The sequence below is a fragment of the Neltuma alba genome, unplaced genomic scaffold (genome assembly GCF_004799145.2).
Source record: "Neltuma alba isolate B1F8T4 unplaced genomic scaffold, ASM479914v2 tig00013372_pilon, whole genome shotgun sequence".
NCBI classification, from domain to species: Eukaryota; Viridiplantae; Streptophyta; class Magnoliopsida; order Fabales; family Fabaceae; genus Neltuma; species Neltuma alba.
Window position 1 is genome coordinate 386,770 of NW_021637635.1, and position 20,209 is coordinate 406,978.

Below are 20,209 nucleotides of genomic sequence, written 5' to 3' on the forward strand. Positions count from 1 at the left end.
AATTCTTAAAAAAATCACAAGACAAACCCGATCACTCACCGGACACCTGTTCTGTTCAATAATTCATTTAGACCTGCATCCTGCAGATCCCGGGATCGCCTTCGGAAAACAATGTACGGCTTCGAAGCTCTTACGTTCAACATTCATGGTGGTTACCTGGAGGCGATCGTGCGGGGTCACCGAGGGGGGCTGCTCACAGCAGCCGATTATAACAATTTGTGCCAATGCGAGACCCTCGATGACATCAAGATGCACCTGTCGGCCACTGAGTACGGCCCTTACCTGCAAAATGGTGCGTTCTTCGAATTAGTTTACTTTTTCCTTTACATCGTTGAATCAGGGATTGGGTTTCACCTGTCAAATCCTTAAAAATGGAACCTGATTTGATTTGATGTCAAACGCAATTGGAGTGTTGATCTTTTGAATGGAATTGATATCCTGCGTTAATTCTTCAGTTTAGAACTTGACTATTTCTCCCTTAAATGATTGGTACGGCTGGCTGTCTTTTTTGTTATTGATTATTTCAGTATAGGTTATTGCTTATCAGTTAGATGTCTATTTTTCACAGCTTAATCAATTTATGCCGTGAATCTGCCTGTTGCAGAACCTTCTCCATTGCATACAACAACGATAGTGGAGAAATGCACTCTTAAGCTTGTTGATGACTATAAGCATATGTTATGCCAAGCCACAGAGCCCTTGTCAACATTTTTGGAATATATCACGTATGCGAAGTCTTACTTTTCTGATCGTTAGCTCATTGTATATATTATTTTCTTTGTTTTTGTTCTTATGAACTTTATAGTGAGCATGCATACTTATTTAAAGATACAAGGAGATCAAAGTTTTTTTAGAACATCAATTCTTACTAAGCTGACCCCTTCCGTAGCATCAAACCGTTTGCTCTTTACTTACTTAGCAACTCGGACTTTCGGAGGAAAGTTTGACTAAACTATGCTTAGCTTGGCAGTTAAGCATCCATCTTTTAGTTTCGGTGGAATTTATCCTAGGTAAGGCAGACCAAAAGGTGCAACTTGAGGTCAATAACTCTTTCATTTTCCCCCATCTGGCAGATATGGCCACATGATTGATAATGTTGTTCTTATTGTCACTGGCACCTTGCATGAGAGAGATGTTCAAGAACTATTAGAAAAGTGTCATCCGCTGGGAATGTTTGACAGGTATAATTATTTCTGCATTGTTCTGACATTACGACTTAAAGGATATAGAACTTTAGAGTTTTATGGGTTGTTCTCAGCATTGCTACTCTGGCGGTGGCTCAGAACATGCGGGAGCTCTACAGACTAGTACTTGTTGACACGCCTCTGGCACCATACTTCTCAGAGTGCATTACATCAGATGTAAATCTTCTAACCTAATTTGCTTTTGTGTTTCCTTAATGTTGTTCTGGGGTTTTGGCTCCTTAGTCAGTCTGCTCAAAATTTCATCGGTGGTAAGGTACTGAGTGTGCTTACAATATTTAGAAAATCAAGAGATTAGTGGCAACTAGTATATGGCCTCTTTAAGAGGGCAGTTCTTCAGCTTTACATTTTGTTCTGATTAGACATAAAATGGAAGCAAACTGTTGACAGTATGAGTATCAATGACTTAGATCTTGACGGTTTCATCTTAGTAGACTCAGGTGTTTATATGTGAAATACTCCTTTTATTAGATATATGCTTGTGATTCAAGAGCCTCTGATCCCTGTGTTCTGCATTTGATTACTAATTTTTTCCTTTCGTAGGACTTGGATGACATGAACATTGAAATAATGAGGAACACTCTTTACAAGGCATACCTTGAGGACTTTTACAGATTTTGTCAGGTGATTGCACTGAAGTATTTGTCCTTATGAGTATTCATTCTTTCATTTTGCCATTTAACCTGATTTTTATCAATGTCTGTTCATACACAGAAACTTGGTGGTGCCACTGCTGAGATCATGTCTGACCTTTTAGCTTTTGAGGCTGATAGAAGGGCTGTAAATATTACCATAAATAGGTACGTTGAAGCTAAGAAGATTTTGTGTAACTTTTTGTCTTTCTGGATATTTGTAGAATTGAAATGATGATTTTCGCTTTGAACAGCATTGGTACTGAGCTCACCAGGGATGATCGCAGAAAATTGTACTCCAATTTTGGTTTACTGTAAGCCCCTATCTTAATATTGATTCATCTTTTCATGGAAGTTAAAGTACTGCCTTTTTTGGGCTAGAAGTTTCTATGCTGCTTTCGAACGTCTTCTTTAAGTAATTATTTACTTACCCCGAACAGTTATCCTTATGGCCACGAGGAACTGGCTGTCTGCGAGGACATTGATCAGGTTCGTTTTATTTTGCTTCTCAATGTTGTCTTGTTGACCAGTTTCTTTGGTGGAAATAATTAATACGAGTTAATTGGTTTCTTTTAGTTTGTCTGTCTCTTAGGCCCCGTTAGATTGTGCCCCTCTGGATAGTCGATTGTGTTTAATAGCCCAATAATTGTGAAATATATTTTCAGCTAACACTCTGGTCACTTATGCCAAAAATGTATATCCTGTCTCAGTTATGCATGTCCATTTCGCATCATTGAGTTTAAGCCGTAAATCTCTCGGCTGCTTTTAGATAGTGGGTTCTAACTCCTGTATGTATATGAATACTTCTAATATTGCTGTTTGGACCTGAACTGGTTCTCATGCAGGTTCGTGCTGTTATGGAAAAATATCCTCCATATCAGTCTATTTTTGCTAAATTATCTTACGGAGAGAGCCAGATGCTTGACAAGGCGTTCTATGAGGAGGAGGTGAAGAGGCTTTGCTTAGCGTTTGAGCAACAGGTTTATATCTGACTGCTGTTTTTCTCAATTATTTCTGGTCCCAGTAGAAAACCAACTAATATCGGAGGGGCTGCCATGTATTTCTGACCAAGCCATGTTAAAAAATTACTAGAGTCACAGCGTTGGAAGAAAATTATGTGGCTTCAATATTATATTATAATGGTTTAACTCTATTTATATGTTTTGTCTTTCTTAGCTGCCCTTTTCTTTTTGCAGTTCCATTATGCCGTGTTCTTCGCATATATGAGGTTAAGGGAGCAAGAGATTAGGAACCTAATGTGGATTTCTGAATGCGTGGCTCAGAATCAAAAGTCAAGAGTTCATGACAGTGTTGTCTTTATATTTTAGGCTGAATTACAGCTCGCTTAAATTTGTTAGCTTTTGTCCCCTTTCGGGATAATTGTCTGTAAATCATCCTCCACATTTCAATTTGAGGAGTTGCCAATGGGTCGATGACGCTGTTCAGAGTAGTGTGTTTGCACTAGAACTTTACGCGGATAAGACCTACAATCTGGAGTGAAGATTGTTGCTGAATTCCGTCAACTATGTTATCCGTCTTGAAGATGTTAAGTTCTTTTTTCCCATTATTGTTGTTGTGCTTCTTATAAAGTAGATACAGCTCTTGTATATCACTTACAGTTTGAGTAGTAAGTTGATGACATATGAATAATGTGCATTTTTTTTTTCCAGTGTTTGTATTTTGTGTTTATCAATTTCAAATAAATTTATTCCTGTCTCCTCTGTATCTTTTATTTTTTTTGGCCGAAAAGAAGTCAACATTTTAACAAACTAACTCAACATTTTGTTCAAATCAACATATTTTTAACTGACTAACTTTTTCTTCTTCATGTTATTATATTTCCTTCATATTTTAAGGAGGGAAAAGTAAAAGAAAAAAATTACAAAAAATAAAAAATATTAATTTCATTTATTTATTGATCAAAAGTGTCCTTTAGTCCATCTAAAATGTATTTTTTAAAAAGTATTTTCTATAAGTAAAGAGATTTAAAGTTAAAACATAAAAATTACTACAAAATCAAAGGGTTAGGACATTTTTTTTTTCCCTTTATAATTAATTGTTAGTGGGTTATTTATACTAATTCAGCTTAGAAAATAAGCCACTTGTTTAAATAACGAGTTCCTATCAATCGCAGCGGAGCGTGTAAGTGTACTCGTGCTAATGGCCGATCAAATGCGCTGCGATTACCGTACATAAATCGTTAGGTTCAAATTTGTTGGGGGTGCATGCAAATAGCTGCTCACCAAGCTCGGATCCTTACAATACATAAATCGTTACGTATTCATTTTATTTCAGGCGGCAAAAACTGCGGCTGAATGCATGCAGTTAGGCTTCCCGGGTTTTCCCTCGCTCTGCCTCCATTCCAAATTCCTCTGTTATGCCAAAATGTTTCTCACTCCTGAATGTTGACACATAATGCTTAACTGAACTCCATTTCATTCCGCCATTACCACTACTTCTTTGCAGCCGAAGATGATCGCCACCGCCACCGTTTTCATCTTTGTCATTGGCACCACCACTGCTTCCCCTATCATTGGCCTTGACTCTTTTCTCGCCCATCAGGCCCCTGCCGATCCACTTGCCTCCGACGACTCCTTCCTTTCTCTCCCCTCCTCAGTCAAGAATCCCTCTGTCTCACCCATTCCCATCCTCACATCCCCTCTCTCATTTCCTCCCTTCTTTCTTTCACTCTCTCTCTCTTAATGTACGACTCGTCGGTGATTTCCCCTCCGCTTCAGATTCCCTCCTATCCTCCTACCTTTCAGCTTCTCAACCCGCCGACCACTTCCACGATATCTCCCCTTCTCAGCTCCAGAACCACCGTCTCGCTATCAGACGCGCGCTCCATCTCGACGTATCTCATTCTCCCTCTTTAGCTCCCGTTCTATCTGATGCGATCAAATCTGAAGTGGTCAAACGCTTATGGAACCCCAGACTTCCTCTTCTATCTATTCCCTTTACTTCCGTTGATCAGATCATTAAGCATGGATTTGAAAAGGAAAAACCCATTGAAGGAGTGTATCTGTACCTGCTGAATTTAGGTGCCCAGGCGAGGCCATATGCTTATAGCTACGACTCTGGATTCTTCCCCTGCTTTTCCCTGCTGTCTGGGGACTTTTTTCACTGGAACAGAGAGGTATGTTTGGATTTATTTGAACGCAGGACCTGTACATTACTGGCCGGCTTATACAGGGGATGGCGTTTTGCCTAGGGGAGAGTTTCATCCTTTGGGAGCACTCCATGGTCGACCCCAGTCCGGGAAGGCATTGCTTGCGGATTTGGAGGGCCTACCAGGTTTTTCTTGTGCCTTTTTGAGAATTCCTGCTCCTTATGAAAATCCTTTGGTTGTTCAGTTCATACATGTGTATGGAATTGAAGGGAAGGAGTCCTATGGTCTTGACTGGGAATTGATTGAGAAGAAGTTCAGGGATGAGAATGGGCTCTTGTCACGTGGCCAGTCGTTGAGTTTTAAGGCCTATGAAGTTAAATACTCTGATTGCCCGTTTTGTTCGTTCGCTACTTTGAGGTCACTTAATTCGTGTGCTTCTAAGTTTTTGTTTCATAACTCTACTATTATCGTGAGTGAGTATTTGGATTCTAAGCTCCTCCATCAGATATTATCCGAATCCACTAATGAGTTCAGGAAAGCAGCAAAGTACTTGGAGAGGATTTGGGTCGGACTATCTGTGTATGTTTTTGACTTGGATTATAACACGATTGTGCTGCTCGATCGATATCACCAGTCTGTTGCTTTCAGGGACATGGTCATTGCAGTTAGGACAAAGAACCCTCAGAGTGGTTATAGCTGCAATGGTCATCCTATATTCACAAATACAAGGGCACTTGAACGACCACTCGTTGGGTCGATTCTTCAGAGCATGTGGGGAGTTTCGCCAACACATTTGTCATGGGGTCCCAGACACAATAATACTCTGGTGGATTATACATGGAGTATAGGGAAGACTACATTTGGGCCATTCTCCAAGATGTCATCTGTCTTTTGTGCAGAAAGATGCAGCACGGAGAAATGTTTTGTTGACGACCTTGAATTACAGCATTTCAAGTGCTATAAATGTTCTTCACTCCACAGAAACATATGCAAGAGACGATCTACTCAAACAAAAGGAGGATGTTGAGTTCTTTCAGAGATGGAACCTTTTCAAATACAAACTGGACAAACTGGTGTCTGCATTGTCGCATTTAAATTTCGAGATGGCCTTTTTTCACCTAAGGTCTTCTGATCATGATTTGGATGCTATCCATTCTATTGTCTATCATGCCTCCCAAGAAATAGAAGCATCCCTTGCGTACTTCAGGGATCCTCCATTTCCATGGGGTTTAGTCTCATTATCTGTTGCGGCCTTCTTCTTTCTATTTTTTGTTTATGCGAGAAGGGATGAACTTAGAAGAAATAAAAGGAATCAATTTTGATGCTCTTCTGAGGAAATCATATTTAATGATTATAAGGAAAAGCAACAAATTTATCGCTTGTACAAGAGGTACACGGAAGGACTTAACATCTAGACTCCTTGAATGAATTATTAGCTGCAGTTCATTTGCTATGCAATCAGTTTACTTTCTCCGTTTCATCTTTTCTTTTCTGTATTTCAACATCAGTTGATCATTTGCAAATAAATACTTGTAACATAAATAGGCTGGAAGAAAGTTAAAACCATTGGAGGATTACATTGTTTAAACCTAATGTTTTGTCACCTGTCATTTTTGCGGAATCCAAAATAACTATTCGTAGTCTGTACCCCCCAAAAATAAAATCTTTTAACAAAAGGAAAGTTCGGCTTGCTCTGAATCATTAATGAAGAATTTTATCATGATTCAGAATAATTAAATCTGACCTAATGCAGGGGCAGCAGCTTCCTTTTCTGGGACATAAAATTTGTTATCCTCCTTGGAAACAGTGAATCCTCTTCAGAAAGCTAGTTTTCTGAAACTAGGCAAAGCTTGTTACTATTTGAGAGGTGACCTTGTTTCAGACAGGGGCCGACCCGGGGGTTTCTTTTTGTGATCTAGATAACTTTTTAGACATCTTTTATCGATTAGTCATTGCTATTGTAAATAACACCCGCACTATGTTTACTGGTCCCAGTATGTCAGGAATGAGTTAGCTTTAAAACGTTGTAAATGGATTTAAATACTCAGGTCTTTGTTGTTAACCAGATGTTTTCTCCGAAGGAAAAAAAAAAAAATCGTGTCAGCTATGGCTTCCACACACACACACACAGAGGTGTTCCTCTGAAAAGAGGCCTCTTAATTATACGATAGCATACACCATTATTTGCTAGTCCAAAACTGAGCTATTTGTCTCTACAATAATGGAGGAAATTGGTAAGCATCGCATAACTTCACAAATAATGACCCACATTTCCTCACTAGTGAAACTAGATTCTCTAGGTTATAAATGCATACCCTAGCAATACGTTGCTCTAAAGAAATTCTACGCTTCTCGATTCTCACCTTGGCATTACATTGCTCTTTAGAAATTTTGTGTTTCTCTGCTCATAAGACGGAGTGGTTTTCGCCTGGAAAATTGTATCTTTTAAGATCATTGGCAAATGGGATATCATCAATACTATCATAGAATATTCTACTCAACTCATCATCACCGGATATATGTGGTTGTCGATCCTTTGTGTCTTCCCCATCAGTTTCATCTCCAAATATATTCAAATTCTTTTCCACTAATTCCCTGAAAATTGAAGAACGGAGAAGAAGGCCAAGAGCAGTAGGTGAAGATGACTTGTTGCTTGAGATAAAAGCAGTTTCCTTCTCAAGGACCTCTTGCTTTCGTGAAGACTTCAGGTAATCTGAGTTGCAAAAATTGCCGTCAAGGACCAAGGTCTTGGACTCCTTTACTGAAGTATAATTAGATGGAGATGCCATTGTCTGAAACTCTGGTACGATCTGTGATTCAAGTGTTGGCTCTGTGATATTTCCTCTAGCAGGTCTTAACATTGTTATGTAATTGCTCAAATCAAAGTTGGTTACAGCATGAATCCCCCTGTACTCAATGGCCGCAATGTCATAAGCACGAGCAGCTTCCTCCTGGGTGCCTAATGGGAAACACGCATGGCTTTGATGAGCTCAAAAAGTTTATGCATGAGATCGGATAAGCTGTTCTGGACTTATTTAGTGTACTCTTGTAGTCCTATGATGGGTTGTAAAGATAAAACTTACTGTAAGTGCCAAGGTAGAGATATTTGTTTCCAAAAACCCTCCCTATCCTTGCTTCCCATCTACCATTCTGGTGGTGCCTGCAACAATTTCACTCTGTAACTGTGAATCATCTCCAACAATGACAGTTCACAAGTCATTACACATTCATCAGGATTATCACCTTGCAACACCCCTATATTTTGATATGCCTCTTGAAAAGCCGCTACTCTTCCTGTCAAAGAAAACCCAGTTACTCACTGTGGCAGCGCTCTTAAAACCTACCTTGTGATTTCTAGTTTACTTTTTGTAAGTACTGAATACTATTAACAGTGATGAAGCCTGAAAATACTTTTCCTGGATAATAGGGGAGATACCCTACTAGGATAAGAAATCCAACCTTCTTAAAGTGGCCAAATACTCCTCTTTTGTCATAGTCTGCATTATCTCTATCTCTTTCATGTAATCTGATATCTGTTGGAATGAGATGATCAGCATCCAAGCAAAGGTGAAGATCATTCTTTTCATTGTGATAAATCATAATTATGCCATACCGGAAAGTTGGTGAAAGTTGAAGTTCCCCAGTATTTCAGTGCAGCTAAATCGTATGCTCTGGCTGCAGATTCTTCTTCATCGTAAGCTCCTGCAAACATTGAAAGTTATTTGATCATCTCATGAATATTAACGGAGGGATTAGATCAGTCTTGACTCTACAGTGAAGGTCATTCCGTACTTACCAAGGTAAACTGCTAGTTCCGATCCACGTTCCCGCAGAATGAAATAGATGAAACATGGGTATATTAGAAAGGAAGAACAAATGAACGAGGAAAAGTATGCAATAAAGCAAAAATTCTTGTCAATTTGATAAGACATGAAAAAAATGAAGAACTCTACCTTGCTTCCCTTTCTTCTTCTGTGTTACATTCCAAGAGAGTTTGTCCCACAGGTGAGCCTCATACCGACCAGTCCATTTGTGTCTGTTGAGATGCAGTTTGAAAGAGATTAGCAAATTGACCAGAACAGTCGAAGACCCTGGAACTTAATGTTTATTTGAAATTATAAAGAAAACTCCTTCTTATCACCTGCTAACACCTCGAAATCTTGAACTTCTCTTAGCTGTATGGGTGGTCGAATTTTGATCAACTTGCTCTCTCTTCTGACTTAGATCATCATCACAGTTCAGTGCAGCTGCTCCATGCTCTCTTCTTCGTCTCTTGACAGTGCGAGTTCCTTGGAAATCACATCCTTCCATGAACATCCTCCTCCTTCCTATGCTCTCTTCACCATTTGTTATCATTTCCATTGTTCGTATCATGACGTCCTCCTGCAGGTCTCTTGGTACACTCTTTTCCTCCTGTAATTGCTTGCCTTGGTGAGAGATGTTTGTAAGGTATGTGTTCTTTTTATAATGTTAACTTCTTTTGTCTCTGTTATGTTTTTGTTTCTACTGTTATGAACATGGCTGAAGTTATCACAAGGGGGACGATAATAACAGGGAAACTTGTCTACAATTCATTTTGTCCTGTTTGCCAGCCTTATACCCGAATTACGGACATTTTAAATTCACTCCACACTGTTGGTTGTAATCTTAAATAATTACGATTTTCGACATATATATAATAACAACTAGAGATGTCTAGTTACAACTGTCCAAAGCCAACCTTTAAGTGATAACGATAAAAAGAAAAAACATGAATTTATCTTACTAGTATCATGTGGAGTTAATTGATGTATTCACCGGCAATTGTACAGATCGATGCCAAATGTAAAGGAAGTCAGGATATTATCCTGCAAGATATGTCGCAAATCAAAGTTAACCAACGCTGTGTTTTTCTTGAGGCAATGATTACTTCAATGATAGTAATAATAGCTGAGAAATTAGTTTTAAGCCAAGCCTTCATCATTTTCTTCAATTATCACTCATAAGATATGTGCTAAAGGTAGGACGATATGATGAACCAGACTGTGTATAGCCAAGTTGATAAGCCAAGATGGCTCTCCTCCATGAGAGTTAAATTTTACCGTCTGGTTGTTGCGAGCTTAACCCATTAATATGAATGTTTCGTGGCGATCTTCTCAGAATGAGCAAATATGATATATTGTTGTTATTGTTACGTGTATGTGGAAGAAATTCTGAAAGTGACTTTTTGGCTGATCCATGCTGACAAACTTTGTGTACTTACACAGAACTTGCAGGAACACACCCCCCCCCCCCCAAAAAAAAAAAGAAAGAAAAAGAAACAATGCTTGCTCAGGAGGTAAGCCTTCTTTTGGTCAGGACAAGCAACAAAAGGTTTGATATGTATGATTATAGCTATTGGATTCATCACCTTCTATATTCCACTGTTTGTCTTCTCTTGGCATTGAATTGAATTGGATTATATTCTATTAGTCGGACTTCCCACTTACGATTTGCTTCCTCTGTACTTTAATCAACGGTGCTTACGATGGAATGTAATAATCACTTCACTCGTCTTATATCACTTGACAGCTAAAAAGCTTGACATTTTAATATTAGTTGTGGACCTGAGAGAACCAAAAGAGCTTGGAAGACGATGAAGACCTTTGGCCTTTGGGGATTGAACAGAAAGAAATATTTTATACAACTAAAACAGATAATTTGAATGGTCCTAAATATGTAAACCTGGTTATATTGACTCAATGGTTCAAGAGTATCGAGGACGAATACAAGAAACTGTGACAGCCCATTATCCTAGATGAGCTACTTGCCTGTTTCCCGCACATGTTTTGTGCCCGAGGTTAGATCAAAACGATGGCCTTCGTTGATTCAAGTTCACAAAGGACATTCTTCTCTTTCTCCTCATTGGACAGAAATAGGACGTTGGAATTAATTGGATCTTTAAAGATAGCGGTAATTTTTGAAAATTTTACGAACATGAATAATGTTTAACTAATTTTCCTGACTTGTATGAAGTAGCACAAGAAGAAACATCCGGGCACGAAACTGTTTCCCTCTTTCCAGGGGTGAATCCAAAATTTTATAAGGAGGGGGGTTGTAATTAACAATTATATATAGAATGAAGTCCACATAAATCTTAAGGGGCTCGAAAATATATAACACATATATGTAATACGAAGAAAACTTGAAGGTTTGAAGGGTCAGTTTCCCTCTCTCTCAACCATTGCGCCTTTCCCATCCTTTATTCTTTCATATCACCTCCATGTTCTTGAGGACGCTGAGTGGAGAGAAGTGATTAACAGGTGAGACTAATTTTCACTTGTCCTTGAGCCGCTTCATCTATTTTGTAGTTCTAAACTCAACTGCCCAGGCCAGAGCCATCATGGCCTGCTATTGCTTCTCTAAGCCGAAGTAGTTGGATTAGATTATTTAGTTTTGCATGGACAGGTGGATGATAGTTTTATTTTTTCGGTCTGAGGGTGATAGTTTGATTTATACCAGAACACACTACTAACTCATCACTTCATGTTTTTAACAGTGCTAGTTTTGGTAGAAGAAATAGGAATATAATAATTGCAAGGCAAATATATATTTGATGATTTAACTTTATATAAGATTTTAGTTTGATCTCTTAAGTTTAAAATGTATATTTTTAGTTTTTTAATTCTAAAATTATTAGTTTTTAAATAGTGATTTTTGGGGGTAATAATTATAGTTATTTTTAAAAATTCAACTTAATATGTCAATATTAAAAATATTTTATCAATATTTAATATTTTAATATTATTATTTTTTATTAATGATTTTAAGATAAAATTAAGAATATATTTTTTAAAGTTAAAGAAAGGAATAAAAAGCTTTTACAACGTTAAATGATTAAAAATTAAAAATATACTTTAACCTAATTGTAAACATGTTCAAAGGTCAAGTACGCTGGTTAAAAAAAAAAAACGAAAGGTCAAGTACTAATTATAAATATGTTATGGGGAGGGAATTAAATTAAAAGAATTTAAAGTACATGGACTAATTCAGAAATTGAGGACTTTTTTTTCTGGTAAAAAAAAAAAAAAGAAGAAGAAAGATTGGCGGTTCGCGCCTCGACCCTATATGCGCATTGCGCATCGTTTTGCACATATAAATTCTCCCGCGGAAAACCGGGTCTTGCCCCCAAGCTCAGAGTTTAGCACACTTTCTCAGCCATGACGGACGGTCATCTCTTTAACAACATCGCTCTCGGCGGCCGTGGAGGCACCGTAAGTTCTCTTACTCTGCCCTCATCACTTATCGGTTATTCAGTCTATCGTCTTTAGCTGGAATTTCTCTTCACTTATTTATCTATTTTTACATGGGTTTTGGTTAAGCTGTTGTTTTTTTTTTTTATGCGTTTTTGTTTGGAAACCCTAATATACTTTCGGCTCAATGAACCCTAGAATCTCTTCCCCAATTTTTTTCTGGGGGTTCGATTTTGAGCGCAAAATTCAGTGTTTAAAACTTGTCATCTCGTTGATTTTCTAAAAACCCTAGTAATGTATTTGTCGAATTCGATGAAAATTTGGTGAATTGATATAAAATAATTGTTTTGTTATCTGACGAACTAAAAGTGAAAACAGCCGATAGTAACGTCAAGTCATGGCTCTGTGGGTGTCGTTTTCTTTTTTTTAAAACCCTAGAAGGTTACCCCTCGTTGATAAATTCTGAAGGGGAATGGGGAGGAAATGACGAATGGGTGAGACAAGCCATTTCTCTTTTTTTTTTTTTTTTGGGGTTGGTTTTTTGCCCGACCCCCCTCTGGAATCGAACGGAAGTGGTTGCTTGATTTAATATGGTGTTCTCTTCAACTTATTTATCGTCGACGAGTCTGAGCAGTAGGGCCCCATACATGGGTGGCATCTGCTGGTTCATGTAAAATTTTGCTCTATTGTGCCTGAAATTAAATTTCGAACACTCTTTTTCGTTGTCTTTTTTTTAAGGGAAGCAACAAAGAAAATTTCCCCTAAATTTATTAATAGATAACTGAAAGTACATATGGTAATTCTTTTGATATGTTGGGGTTGCAGAATCCAGGGCAGATGAAAATTTTTTCTGGAGGGATTTTATGGAAAAGACAAGGCGGCGGTAAAGCAATTGAGGTTGATAAAGCTGACATAATGGGAGTGACTTGGATGAAGGTCCCAAGAAGCAATCAGCTTGGTGTTCGAATCAAAGATGGTTTATTCTACAAGTTCACTGGGTTTCGTGACCAGGTTGCTCTCTTCACCTTACAGATTTGTGCTTTTATTATTTGTTTGTTTGATCCAAATATATAAACGCCTCATTCTTCTGCCTAATGAATGTTTATAGTTGCAACTGTCTTTGAAACATTGATCAAGCTACGTACCGTGTTGATATCTGTATTTATCAAATGTTTTCTCCCCTACATGACTAAAATTGGAATGTTTGCATATGCTAACTTCCATTCTTGTTCTTCTTTAATAATTATTTGTAGGATGTGGCAAGTTTAACCAGCTTTTTTCAAAATACATGTGGGATTACGCCAGAGGAAAAGCAGCTCTCTGTTAGTGGGCGTAACTGGGGAGAAGTTGATCTAAATGGTATGTGATAGTTACATATGCAGTTCATGTGCTGTGATTGATATTCTCCAGAGCATGTACTGTGCATTTATCGGACAACTATTTGTCAAATCTTAAATGCAATGCAAGGCTGCCTGAACTTTATATTTTGGCCCATCTTGTGTGATTTAAATGGAAGCATGCATGACTCTGACATGTTTTATGAGCCGTCCTCTCCTTCCATTTATTTGTGGAAATGTGATGCATATTTGGTTTATTGGATTTTGTGTTTAATGTGGAGTCCTTTGAGAAGGATTAGAGGAAGATTGAAGAGAGGGCTCAATGAAGTTATTGAGTGAGATCTTTTGGTTAACAATCAACCAAAAATTTGGTCATTGACAATGGCACAGGGCAATCCATGTAGCCAATCCCACTTGGTGGGATGAGGTTTTGTTGTTGTTGTATTTAATGTGGAGAAAGTGCTATAAACTCATTTGACATTAATTTTATTACTAGTTTCTTGTGATCTAAGTTCCACCACCTAAAATTTATTAATGCATGTGGTGGAAGCTTTACGGGACAACTGTTTTATGTTTTTGCTTTTTTTTTTTTAAATTTTTGGTATCGTGCAAAGTGAAAACTTATCTTATGCTTGGGTCCTGCCTAGTACGAAGAGAAAGGAAAGGAATCTTGTGGGAAGGAAAACTTTCGTTATTTCATATTTAGAATTTCTCCTTCAAACAAATGCTGCTTTTGTCAATTGCTGGGGCTTTTATTGCTGAATTGAGTTGACTACTGTGTGTTTCTTAACCTCCGTCTCCTTTTTAGGAAATATGTTGGCGTTCATGGTTGGCTCAAAGCAAGCTTTTGAGGTATCTTTGGCAGATGTCTCTCAAACACAGCTTGGAGGGAAAAATGATGTGACCTTGGAGTTTCATGTGGATGATACAACTGGAGCTAATGAGGTTTTTATATACCTATTGAAGAATCGTAGTTTACATTGACTTGCAGCAACTTACAAGCTTCCTTTATGAACCAAGCTTAGCATTGAACTATATTGTGGTTTATACATTGTATTATGCTTTGCACTTTAGATGTCTAACACCAGTTTTGTCATGGTTTCAGAAAGATTCTTTGATGGAGATAAGTTTTCACATACCTAATTCCAACACTCAATTTGTTGGTGACGAAAATCGTCCTCCTGCTCAGGTAAGCTTGTTTATTGAATATTAATGATAAATATGTCCTGTGAAAATCATCATAAACATCTTGGTTAACTGTCCAATTTTTAATCAGGTTTTCCGTGATAAAATCATGTCTATGGCAGACGTTGGTGCGGGAGGTGAAGATGCTGTTGTTACATTTGAGGGTATTGCTATTCTAACACCAAGGTAATGCCTTGAAATGCATAAGATGTTTGAAGATGCATGACATAACCATTAATGTATTTCTGGCTGCTTAATATCTTGTATGATGCTTGCATTCATACCCTTGCTTTTAGGAAAAAGAATTATTAATGGTATTTGTTAATAGAAGAATGACCTTTTATGTAGGGGGCGGTACAGTGTTGAATTACATCTGTCATTCTTGCGGCTTCAAGGGCAGGCTAATGATTTCAAAATCCAGTACAGCAGCGTGGTTCGCCTATTTTTACTTCCCAAGGTTTCTTTACTTATCCATTTTCTTCTTACTATGACTGTTGTATCACATCCAGAGAGAGGGGGAGCAGGAGGAGTAGAGGCTGATGCTTCAGGATCTTAATTTTCCTCTTTCCCCCTCTTTATTAGTTTAATAATGGTGAACAAGTCTCATGTCTACTCTCTATGTGTACCTGCAGTCAAATCAGCCGCATACCTTTGTCATTATTAGTCTTGATCCTCCTATTCGTAAAGGACAGACTCTGTACCCACACATTGTGATGCAGGTATTTTTGTTGCTTGCTTGTTGATATTGCTGGGTAATAGGTTAGAGTTCAATTATGCACCTAACATCTTGTCCTCATACTTTTACAGTTTGAAACTGATTATGTAGTTCAAAGCACTTTGTCAATGGGTGAAGATCTTTACAACAGCAAGTACAAGGACAAATTGGAGCTTTCATACAAGGTAATTACCTTTTGCCATTCCTCTTTGCCTTTAAAATTTTCAGTACAAGGAACAATGTTCCTCAACATCCCTGGGGTATACGGGATGATGAAAGTGTTTTGTTAATACAATTAGTGTGGTTTGGACATGGTAGTCGAGCCATTTTATTGATACAAGGGAGGCTTGTCTCATGCGCCTTGCATTTATTGGGTTTTGTTTGATTTAGATTCGCATCAGTTCCACCCTAGACTTATGTTAATTAGAACGAGTATTTTAAGCATATGAAAACTGTGAAACCGTTGAACTTTTGGACATGCGCACTTGATCTTTTGTTAATTTGTTAATGCATGGCTGCTAGCCAGCCTGCAAGATCTCTTTGGATTTTAAGGTAAACCTCGTAATCTGATAGTGGGCTGATGACTTGATTGCTTCTAAATAGTGTGGCTGTGTTTTTTAATATTTTATATTGATCTGAATTTTCAAATTGCCTAAATCATTTTTTGGTGAATAATTGCTAAAAGTAATTAATTTTGGAAGTGTTTGATCTCACCAAAATTGGCCGGGAATTTCCTTCTCTCATCCTTCTCTTTCTGTTTGTTTTCACTGGGGGATTGTTTCTTGTACCTTTACTATTATACACGCACAGCCTTAATTGCTTCGGCACCCTGCATATGTGATGCTATAATTGATGTTTGATTTCCAAATCAATTTTAAGGGTCTCATCCATGAAGTTTTCACGACGATATTGCGGGGATTGTCTGGTGCCAAAGTTACCAAGCCAGGAAAATTCAGGAGCTGTCAAGATGGTTATGCAGTGAAATCGTCTTTGAAAGCTGAAGATGGAATTTTGTATCCCCTTGAGAAGAGTTTCTTCTTTCTGCCTAAACCACCTACCCTCATTCTTCATGAAGAGGTAAAATCAGTTGTTTTACAGATGATCAGTATGGCTATTGGTTGACTTTCATGAGATTATAAAATTGAAGCTGATCATTTGATTTTGTTCCCTCTACTAGATTGACTATGTGGAATTTGAGAGGCATACTGCTGGGGGTTCAAATATGCATTACTTTGACCTTCTTATCAGACTAAAAACTGAGCAAGAACATCTATTTCGTAATATTCAGAGAAATGAATACCATAATCTTTTTGACTTCATCAGGTAAATTTTAGTCTTCCACATCGTGTGGTAGAGAGTAATAAATAAGTTTGTTTTCAGTCTTGGCCTGTCAATACAGCTCGAAGGGCCTGATTTATTCTTTTACTCAAAAATGCAGTTCAAAGGGCTTGAAAATTATGAACCTCGGAGGTGTCCAAGCCACTGATGGTGTTGCTGCTGTTCTCCAAGAAGATGATGATGATGCTGTTGATCCTCATCTTGAACGCATAAGAAATGCAGCTGGTGGTGATGAGAGTGATGAAGAGGTTTGTCCCCTAGTTAATCATTAGTATTTAGTCAATTTACTTCTTATTCTCTGTAATTATGGAAACACCAAATGGTTACTGGTATCTGAAAATGTTTGGGCACCTCAAAGAATATTATTTGTCTTGAAAGTCTATTTGGCACTTCATTCAGCGTGCGTCCATATTCCCTATATTTTATCCTCTTATTCTGTTTTGGTCTTGGTTTGCTTCTATATACAACATCTTATACAGTGATGAATACAGGATGAGGATTTTGTTGCTGATGAGGATGATGGTGGTTCTACAACCGATGATTCTGGAGAAGACGAGTCTGATGCAAGTGAAGGTGGTGGAAAAGAGGTAAAAGATCTGTTTTTATCGGCCTTCCTGGTCTTCTGATAGCCCTTTTTTAGAAGTTACTGATGTGTCTGGCTCCTCAATGCCTATTTTCAGAAGCCGGCCAAAAAGGAATCAAAGAAGGAACTGTCTTCTAAGGCATCTACTTCTAAGAAGAAATCTAAAGATGGGGATGAAGATGGAAAGAAGAAAAAACAGAAGAAGAAAAAGGATCCTAATGCACCGAAGAGGGCATTGTCTGGTTTCATGTTCTTCTCCCAAATGGAGAGAGAGGTGCGTTCTTTATGCATGCATGACCATGGCAGTAGTCGTTTTCTTTCTTTGGATTTGGGAGGTTGTTGGTGGGGGTTGCGGTGCTTCACAATCATGTAGTGCCTAGCCTTCTGGGTTTATGGCTTTTGAATGGTTCTAGTTGTCGTTGATTTTTTATTTTCATATTGATATCTATGACATTGATATATTGATAGTACTATTGCTACTGTAGGCTTATGTTGAACTAAAATATAATGGGGGACAAGGGAACAATAGGGGTGGGGGTAATGTTCTTAGGTCGGGTTCGTGGAGATATTCCTTCTAGGACTCTGTATACTCTTCAGATCATCTGGCAACCTGTCACTGTTTTGATATGTGGGGATTCTTCATGGTCTTGACTATAACAATAAACGACGTATTTTCTAAATTTGTGAGAATATGTTTTGGCAGATATGGAAGTTTATAAATTCATGTGTAATGAATGGCTTCTATATATGGGTGGTCATTGAGCTCTTTCACAGAATTTATGCTCTTCTTTTTCCCCCACAGAATCTGAAGAAGAGTAATCCTGGAATTTCATTTACGGATGTGGGAAGAGTACTTGGTGAGAAGTGGAAGAAGATGTCAGGTACGGTTGATTGCCAGTCAATTATATTCCATGAGCTTCCAACGGCGGCATCACATCTGATAATAATGATCTACTACCTTTGTTCTTTCTTTTAATTTTTTGGCTGAATTTTGCAGCGGAGGAAAAGGAACCATATGAAGCAAAAGCTCGTGCAGATAAAAAACGTTACAAGGATGAGATCAGTGGGTACAAGAATCCGCAGCCTATGAACGTAGACTCGGGAAATGAATCTGATAGTGCTTGATGTGACTGTAAATGTAATTTGAGATCCTGTCAGCTCCTGTTGGACAGCTTTTACTTATTAGCGAAACGCATGCCCTAGGCGTTTCAGTTCAGTTTGTAGCGATCATTTGTATTCTTAAGATCCTATCCTCTGCGCCGCACGGCAATCTCGACCATCTATTTTTTGGTTGGTGGGGGCACCCAAGGCCAGCAAATTCAATGCGGGAAAAGAAGAAAAATCAAATTTTGTTTTCCTACCCGATGGATCCTAGTGACTTGGTGGATCCGACGGCCTGAAGGTCTGAATATGGAGCCCAACAAGGAATTGTAGATGGAATGATGGGGGAGATTTATCGGTCCATGAATTAAATTCATGACTAGTGACTTATGGCAGCCTTTTCAGGAATGAGATTTGTCCTGGTGATGGCAAGGCTGCGTCTTGTGGACGTTTTGTATCTACCATGACGAGAGATTTAACCTAAAATCAGTTTATAAACTAATTTATTTAATTTATAAATTGGTATATAATTTAGTGGTGCATATAAATATTAAAATTAATTTATGAAGTTTTTAAAATCTACTTGAGCAGCTCTTATTGATAACGGGAGGGGCATAAAACAAATGTTTACTTTATATAAAGAAGTTTACTTCGTAATTACAAAATTCATTAAAATGTGGTTCATGAGGTCTGAGGTACATGATTCTGATCCTATGAGCTTTTACCTGATATTGGTAATATGGATTAGCCGGAGAAATGAGGTTTTCTTTTCGATACCCCCGCTTCTGATATGGAGTGATTTGCAAGTTCGTGGTGATTCTTTATTTAAGGCGAAAACGAGTTAATAATCAATAATTAACCGATCCTTACAAATTAGGAAAATCAGTTTAATTAATTATTTACCGTTAATATATCAAAATCTTCCTTTAATTCAATCTATTATCTTGCCATGAAAAATGTATAATACGTAGGGGTAGTTAAAAAAAAAAAAAAAGAAGCAGTGCGGACTGGATTCTTATAAAAAAATTCGAAGATCAGCTTTTGAACTAGCTCTTTGAAAGAGCAGTAATTTTTCACACGATCATCAGGCTCAATGTCTAAAAACCCCATGCGCGAGAGATCCAAGGAATTGCAGGTGGTAAATCCATTCTTGCAGACATAAGGAGATGGACAAAAAGCCATCATGCTAAAATCCCGAGTTGTCAAATTAAGGAGAGCAAACCAATCAACGCATCTATTACGTTCTCTATCAGTGGGCTTAAGGATTTAGCTACTCAAAAGTTACAACTCAGCAGCTGTTATTGCAACAGAAATTGCTGCCTCTTCGGTCTTCCCTCTTCATAGTCTCCTAACGCCTTGAGATCCTGTAATCTTCACTTAATCTTTCTTTTATTGTGTAAATAACCTCCCTATCAAAGTTATTTGCATAGATATAAAAATTAAAGGTTATTGCAGAGAAAGCAGGAAGTTAATTAGCGAAATATTTATTTATTAAAATTATATTTTATCATACTACTAGTAATAATTTTAACTTGCTATAGTTAAACGAATTATAATTACAAATTCACACTGAAGTTTAATTATAATTTAGTAGTAATAGTAGTAGTAATAAGAGTAATGTTTTGCTAATAATCATTTATTCATGAGATAAAATTTGCAATTATTTATTAGTTTTGTGCATTATACTCCCGCCCAGGACTGCTTGCTTCCCTCCCCACGCAACAAGAACTATAACCCGTTATTGAAGTTTCAGCCCCCGTCCTCAAGTCTCTGTCGTCGACTACTGCCGTAAGCAA

General features: G+C 37.8%; 4 protein-coding genes across 4 annotated transcripts; 3 read left to right on the forward strand and 1 right to left on the reverse strand.

Moving 5' to 3' along the window:
• LOC114736798 (V-type proton ATPase subunit d2) lies at positions 1–3,550 on the forward strand. The gene is made up of 10 exons (XM_028924668.1): positions 1–292; positions 605–725; positions 1,074–1,181; positions 1,259–1,361; positions 1,746–1,826; positions 1,917–2,002; positions 2,089–2,148; positions 2,275–2,323; positions 2,680–2,814; positions 3,031–3,550. Exons 1-10 carry the CDS (start codon positions 112–114, stop codon positions 3,160–3,162), a joined length of 1,056 nt encoding a protein of 351 aa, XP_028780501.1. The 5' UTR covers positions 1–111; the 3' UTR covers positions 3,163–3,550.
• A 707-nt stretch (positions 3,551–4,257) lies between these two features.
• LOC114736757 (uncharacterized) lies at positions 4,258–6,343 on the forward strand. Its single transcript, XM_028924621.1, is given in 4 exon segments — positions 4,258–4,530; positions 4,532–4,912; positions 4,914–5,825; positions 5,827–6,343. Coding segments are annotated over 4 exon segments (1,956 nt in total). The 5' UTR covers positions 4,258–4,306; the 3' UTR covers positions 6,266–6,343.
• An 873-nt stretch (positions 6,344–7,216) lies between these two features.
• Positions 7,217–9,305, reverse strand: LOC114736785 (AP2-like ethylene-responsive transcription factor At1g16060). The gene is made up of 8 exons (XM_028924653.1): positions 9,085–9,305; positions 8,897–8,979; positions 8,740–8,748; positions 8,557–8,645; positions 8,403–8,476; positions 8,187–8,237; positions 8,027–8,103; positions 7,217–7,902 (listed from the first exon to the last, which is right to left on the reverse strand). The coding sequence occupies exons 1-8, from the start codon at positions 9,303–9,305 to the stop codon at positions 7,349–7,351; spliced, it is 1,158 nt and encodes a 385-aa protein (XP_028780486.1). The 3' UTR covers positions 7,217–7,348.
• A 2,783-nt stretch (positions 9,306–12,088) lies between these two features.
• Positions 12,089–18,932, forward strand: LOC114736827 (FACT complex subunit SSRP1). Its single transcript, XM_028924710.1, has 16 exons — positions 12,089–12,175; positions 12,980–13,165; positions 13,408–13,513; positions 14,300–14,436; positions 14,597–14,680; positions 14,768–14,862; positions 15,025–15,133; positions 15,309–15,395; positions 15,484–15,576; positions 16,271–16,468; positions 16,569–16,714; positions 16,830–16,977; positions 17,221–17,316; positions 17,410–17,586; positions 18,115–18,193; positions 18,310–18,932. The coding sequence occupies exons 1-16, from the start codon at positions 12,122–12,124 to the stop codon at positions 18,435–18,437; spliced, it is 1,923 nt and encodes a 640-aa protein (XP_028780543.1). The 5' UTR covers positions 12,089–12,121; the 3' UTR covers positions 18,438–18,932.
• The last annotated feature ends 1,277 nt before the right edge of the window (positions 18,933–20,209 follow it).

What these genes read in the sequence shown, in the direction of transcription:
- LOC114736798 (XM_028924668.1), top strand. Translation starts at nt 112, where the DNA reads ATGTACGGCTTCGAAGCTCTTACGTTCAACATTCATGGTGGTTACCTG. An exon ending in ACTTTTACAGATTTTGTCAG is followed by an intron (nt 1,827 to 1,916) that starts GTGATTGCACTG and finishes GTTCATACACAG; the next exon opens with AAACTTGGTGGTGCCACTGC. An exon ending in TACTCCAATTTTGGTTTACT is followed by an intron (nt 2,149 to 2,274) that starts GTAAGCCCCTAT and finishes TACCCCGAACAG; the next exon opens with TTATCCTTATGGCCACGAGG.
- LOC114736785 (XM_028924653.1), bottom strand. Translation starts at nt 9,305, where the DNA reads ATGGAAATGATAACAAATGGTGAAGAGAGCATAGGAAGGAGGAGGATG. An exon ending in CAACTTTCACCAACTTTCCG is followed by an intron (nt 8,477 to 8,556) that starts GTATGGCATAAT and finishes TCATTCCAACAG; the next exon opens with ATATCAGATTACATGAAAGA. An exon ending in TCTCTACCTTGGCACTTACA is followed by an intron (nt 7,903 to 8,026) that starts GTAAGTTTTATC and finishes GTTTCCCATTAG; the next exon opens with GCACCCAGGAGGAAGCTGCT.
- LOC114736827 (XM_028924710.1), top strand. Translation starts at nt 12,122, where the DNA reads ATGACGGACGGTCATCTCTTTAACAACATCGCTCTCGGCGGCCGTGGA. An exon ending in TCGGCGGCCGTGGAGGCACC is followed by an intron (nt 12,176 to 12,979) that starts GTAAGTTCTCTT and finishes TTGGGGTTGCAG; the next exon opens with AATCCAGGGCAGATGAAAAT. An exon ending in GAAGTGGAAGAAGATGTCAG is followed by an intron (nt 18,194 to 18,309) that starts GTACGGTTGATT and finishes TGAATTTTGCAG; the next exon opens with CGGAGGAAAAGGAACCATAT.